At 32.0% G+C, this 6,000-nt stretch overlaps 1 protein-coding gene across 1 annotated transcript; it reads left to right on the forward strand.

Moving 5' to 3' along the window:
* Window positions 1–2,998: 2,998 nt before the first annotated feature.
* LOC111912975 (cytochrome b5) lies at window positions 2,999–4,755 on the forward strand. Its single transcript, XM_023908697.3, has 3 exons — window positions 2,999–3,231; window positions 3,630–3,696; window positions 4,367–4,755. The coding sequence occupies exons 1-3, from the start codon at window positions 3,145–3,147 to the stop codon at window positions 4,597–4,599; spliced, it is 387 nt and encodes a 128-aa protein (XP_023764465.1). The 5' UTR covers window positions 2,999–3,144; the 3' UTR covers window positions 4,600–4,755.
* The last annotated feature ends 1,245 nt before the right edge of the window (window positions 4,756–6,000 follow it).

Here is a 6,000-nt window from a genome sequence, read left to right on the forward strand (position 1 = left end):
TTCCCAATTTCATAGGATTGATTTAAAGATTCCTGACAGAGAGTATATTAAAATATCAATAATTACGTCTCTGATTTAATTTGATTATCATTTTACTAATGTTTTAAAATTTATGAAGGAAGAAAAGGTCATATGATAATTGGGAATATAGTTGGAATGAGCGGTAAAACATAATATTAGTTTAATAGCGTGTTCTAGTTTTTATTCTTTTATTATAATAGTCTTTTATTATAATAGAGATATGAATGTACGCTAGATTGTGAACTAAACTTACAAGGTAAAATGACCAAAAAGGGTAAGATAGTTCTCATTTTGTATATAGGTTTAGTCCTTATTTTTTATATAAAACAATCCTTTATACTTGTTTTTTTTGTACGTATGTAATCCTTTTGACCAGCTACACCTGGTTTAGTCGGTTATATTTGATTTTATGTTTTTTAGTAAAATATATTACACATGTGGTGTCTATATGAGATCTTATATGAATAAGCCATCCATTACACCCAAATTAAAAGGATAACATATAAATAAGGTTTATTTAGTATGCCTCCATCCTCCGTTAGGCGATACTACTCCACCATCATTACTCCCAATCTTCATGAATTGTAATTGATCATGGCAGAAGAGGCAATTCCAATCTTGGATGTACAATATAATGACATGTTCACACCTAACCTATTAGTGTATTTTGATCCAATTAGAGCATCTGTATGAGACATTGATGTGAACAAAATGAACTTCTCTAATTTCACCACCTTTCGTGAAAAACTTACCAACTACTTTTGCAAAGATTTGTATTATTGTGTGGCTGACATAAGTTTGGCCGAGGGGTTGCATGTTATATAAAATGAGTGTGGTTTTAATGAGTTTCTTGAAGCTGCTAATAAAAATAAGAGGTTGAATGTGTATGTGGACGACCTACATAAACCTTTATTTGATTGGATTCATGAGGAAGAACCAGAGCCTAAAGATGACGAGGTTTCTATTGAAGATGTTGAGTCCATTTTAGCAGAAGGTGTGAAAGGTGAACATGAAGAGGATGAGGAATTTATATATCTTAAAAGAAACCTTTAATGATCACTTCCTAAACATTATTTGTCCAATAGAGAATGAATACCTTGTTGATGAAGATAGGAATGTATAAGGACCTATCTACCCTAGACATGATCATACCCAAGAATGGAAAAAAGACAAAGCCTATATTAGGTATGAGGTTCTCTACTACTGTTGAACTTAAATTCTTTCTTAGTAAGTATGCAGTAGCAAATAGTTACGAGTTATGGTTTGAAAAAAATGATAAGGACAAGCTGCTAGTTAGGTGTTGTAAAAGAAAATTTCAACATGCCCTTTTAGGTTGTTTGCATCTTGGATGAAAGAAGAAAGAAAATTTTAGATTAAGTCCTTTCAACCACAACACAAATTCTCAAGGGCATTCAAACTTGGGTCAATTGTAACATATAATTGAATAGGGAAATAGTTTATGAATAACATATTAGAGAGGCCAAAAATGAATTTGAGGAAAATGAAATCCTTAATATTTAAGAGATACAACAATAATATGAGAGTTGGCCAATGTAGGAACGCAAAAAAGCTTGCATTGTATAAAGTTGAGGGAAGTTTGAAAGAACACTATGTTAAATTATGGGATTAGGTAGCTAAAATAAGAATGGCTAATCCAAGTTCTGATGTTAAGGTGTATTTAGAGCCACATCATGATAATACTATGGTTTTTGATAGGTTTTATGTTAGCTAAGGTGTTGTAGATAGCTGGTTAGATGGATGCAAAAAGTTAATTGGAGTTGATGGCTACTTTCTGAAGGGCATATGTAGAAGAGAACTCATATAAAAAATGGGGAGCGATGCCAATAATCACATCTATCCTTTAGCTGGGGTAGTAGTTAATGTTAAGAACAAGAGGGAATATAAATGGTTTCTGGACAATTTGATAGGAGACATTGGAGAGGGGAAATGGTAGTGGTCTTACAATCCTATTTGATGGACATAAGGTATATCCACTAACCATTTTTTTGTCAGTTGGTTTGATCATGCAAATCGGTCTATTGCTTTTATTATGCATTAGCTGAAGTTGTGAAGGAAAGAGTACCTAATATGGAACACATATTGTGTGTTAGGTACATCCTAGCTAACTTCAACAAAAGATTTAGAGGGGAACAATATTTCAAACCCTTTTGGACGAATGTGAGGGAAATAACAATACTAAATTTTGAAGCAACAAAGATGAGATTAAGTCCTTAGAAAGAAGAGCTTATGATTATGTCATAGAAAGGGACCCAAGGTATTGGTCAAAGACTTTTTTAGGGAAGTATGGACTGTGATGCAGTAGAGAATGGAGTTTCATAAAGTTTTAATTCTGTTATCCTTGATGTTAGAAGGAATCCGCTAATAGTAATGTTGAAGAACATCAAATGTCTTGTAATGCAGAGGTTATGGATGCATATACAAAAAAATGCATGAGATGAGATTTGGAAAAGGTTAGCAACACTTTTAGTAGTTACATTCATACGATGGTTTATAATGGTTTAACGTATAACTTCTTTTATATTGACAATTTTTGGGTTGCTTAAGTTAATGGGTACCAAGAATTTGAAGATTTCCAAGGCAATGATAGGTATGTTGTTGATTCGAACCAATTTCCTCATTTAACCTAGATCCATGGGCTTTTGTATCAAGATTCTATTAAATTGTTATTTGTGCCACATATCCTTCTATAGAAATCCGGTCTAAAGAACTTTATATATATATATATATATATATATATATATATATATATATATATATATATATATATATATATATATATATATATATATATATAAAAGAGCTTATTGTTATTATTATTTTTAAATGAGGATTGGGTCGAATTTTCAAAAGCTTACCCCTCAAAATCCAATAAAGGATTGGGCTAGTAAGCCCAGTGAACATGATATCATAATGTACTGTGCCATTGCTATGTGCTTGGGCGTCAAGATATCGACTTCAAATTTAGGGCTGTAAATTGTAATATTGCCATTTTATCTATCGTTCTCAAGTCAAATAGAATCTGAAGAAAGATTCATTCCAGAATAGGGGATTTAGAAAGAGTAAGAAATCCTGAGTTTCAATAATCCAGTTTAACCCCAAGAAATGCCAACTCTAACGAAGCTATACACGATGCAAGAAGCTTCAGAGCACAATTCCGCAGGCGATTGCTGGGTTGTTATCGATGGCAAGGTCTGCTTCTCTCTTTAATTATTAGCCGTATGCTTGTATAAATATAGGTATAAACGTCGTTATGTATCTAAACTTCTCTAATTGCTTAAATATGATCATGTTTTACATTGAGTTAGGCCTTATACTGTTGCTATATGGGTTCATTACGTTGTATTTTAGGGTTTTATTTTTAGTTAAACTGATAATTGATGAATGTGAAGTGATTGTAATCGATTTGTATGAATTTAAAGAACATGATTAGAATTTGGACTTTGTTATTAGTTTAGCCCCAAACATTTCTCATCATCTTGTATAATTTTTTTTTTTTCGTTGCTTAATTTATGTCGCAATGATGTTTTTCTCAAAATTAAGCAACCAATATTGGATTTGGTGCTAACATATATTACGATTTTTACCAGGTGTACGATGTGTCATCGTATCTGGAAGAACACCCAGGTGGAGATGATGTCCTCCTTCAGGTTACTGGTAATTCCTCATAATTTCATTATCTGTTACGTAATTCGAAAAAATCACAAGCTAAAATTACTTTTCAACCCTTTGCGATTATTACAAATCATTGATTGATTACTTGATTTTCGTTCACAAGATTCTTTGTTTATATTAAGGTATAAAAGCCGATCAATTTCCGGATGTTATGCAGAATATCAAATTAGCAAAATATCCTATGTTTTTTATTGTCATTATTTGTAAATATTCATTTTTCCTAGATTTGGATCTATTAGCTATTTTATAGGCTAAGAATCTGTAATAGGACTCTTTTAAAAAGATGGCATCTCTTTTCCAAAAAGTCTCCAAATTTGTCGTAGGTTACATTGGGAAAGCTCCAATCAGTTATGCAAACCCACCTTTTTGTCATTATCAAAAGAAGTTTTGGATATTTAAATAAGGTAGTGTTTGATACAATGGAATCACGAAAGGAATGGAATGGTTCATTCCTATGGAATGAAATAAACCTGTTTGTTTTTTTCTACTTGGAGTGGAATGTACAATTCTTGAAGGAATGTGATTCCTTAGATATTTGACTTAGCTAGTGTTTTCTATAATGGAATGAATGGACGAATGTGTGATGGAATGGAATGAGTGATTCCATTTCCAGAATCAGCATTTTTAATGATGAAACTATTTGATTTTGAAGGGAAAGATGCTACCGATGAATTTGAAGATGCGGGGCATAGCAAAACTGCAAGGGAACTAATGGAAAGTTTTTTTGTTGGGGAGTTGGACACGTCAGACATCCCTCAGCTTGAAATTGTCTCTGAGAAGCAAGAAAATTACATTTTTGACCTTACTAAGCAATACTGGGCTGTTCCATTAGCAGCCATTGGCATATCGGTGGTTGTCACCTTTTTGTACTTGCGCAAGAAGTAATTCAAGTTGTATTAAGAAAAAAAGCCTTCTATTAATTCGGAGGTATTTTGAACACCATAAAAAAAGAGGTTTAAATTTTGTTAATGGATTTGTAAACCTAAATTATTTGAGTAAAAGATATATGATATCCATTTGGATATGGATTTCATCTGGTTATTTATACGGGTTATTTTATACCAAACTTTAATTTATATCATGTAGTGTCCATCGTGTTATGTATTTTAGTTGTCAAATGAACGGAATTAGATTGTCAAAATCTATATTTAATTGATTTTGTCATATATTCCTAGATGGTAGGCCAAAGAATAAACTGCATCATCCGTTTTTATCAAAATAACAAAATTGCCACTATGAGCTTAATATGATCGAACCACAAACACATCGATACATACACTTCGTTAACGTTAACTACTCTTCTAATTTGCTGCCTATTATACTTAGGGATGAGCAAAAGGACTGAACCGGCCGGAACCGGCCCGAACCGGACCGGACCGGGGAACCGGCTTCGGCCAAAATCAAGAACCGAACCGGCCCGGCGGTTCTACCGGTTCCCGGTTCCTACCGGTTCTTGTCGTGTCTTCAAATGTTGGAACCGCTCCTTGAAATATAGCATCATACGGTTTCGGTTTTTGCCGGTTCTACCGGTTCCGGTTCCTACCGGTTCCCGGTTTCAAAAATCCACAAAAATAACGTCCCGGTCGCGGCCCGATCGGTTCCATCGGGTTCCGGTTCCGGTTCCGGTACCGGTTCCGGCCGGTTCCCCGGTCCATATGCTGATCCCTAATTATACTAATTGAAAAATTAAATATCCATCGGTGTTTTCTTTCCTGTTTATCTTCATTAACTATTCTTCTACTATGCCGCCTATTACATTTCTTCATAATTAATGTAATTAATGTTAATATAGAATGCAGATCAAATATCTAAAAGAATGATGTCTACTAATTGAAAAAATTAAATATTCTCCTATATATATTTTTTCTAACTATTCTTATTCTATTATTCGTATAATAATATGACATGTGGATACCATTAATTCTCTTTATTACTCTGTTTTTTTTTTTTTTTTGTTTTTTTTTTGACATTTGTCCTAATCTAGTAAGTAGGACGATAAGTAGAAAGAAAAAGTATGAAGATATTTGATTTCTCCCTACTAATTTACTTTACACATAATTTTTTTTTTGATATATATATATATATATATATATATATATATATATATATATATATATATATATATATATATATATATATATATATATATATATATATATATATATATATATATATATATATATATATATATATATATATATATATATATATATATATATATATATATATAATGTCACTTAAGCACATTAAAGTTAAGGTATTTGTACAATTTGGAAATTTAAAAAG

This window comes from Lactuca sativa, chromosome 8 (genome assembly GCF_002870075.4).
Source record: "Lactuca sativa cultivar Salinas chromosome 8, Lsat_Salinas_v11, whole genome shotgun sequence".
Classification (NCBI taxonomy): Eukaryota; Viridiplantae; Streptophyta; class Magnoliopsida; order Asterales; family Asteraceae; genus Lactuca; species Lactuca sativa.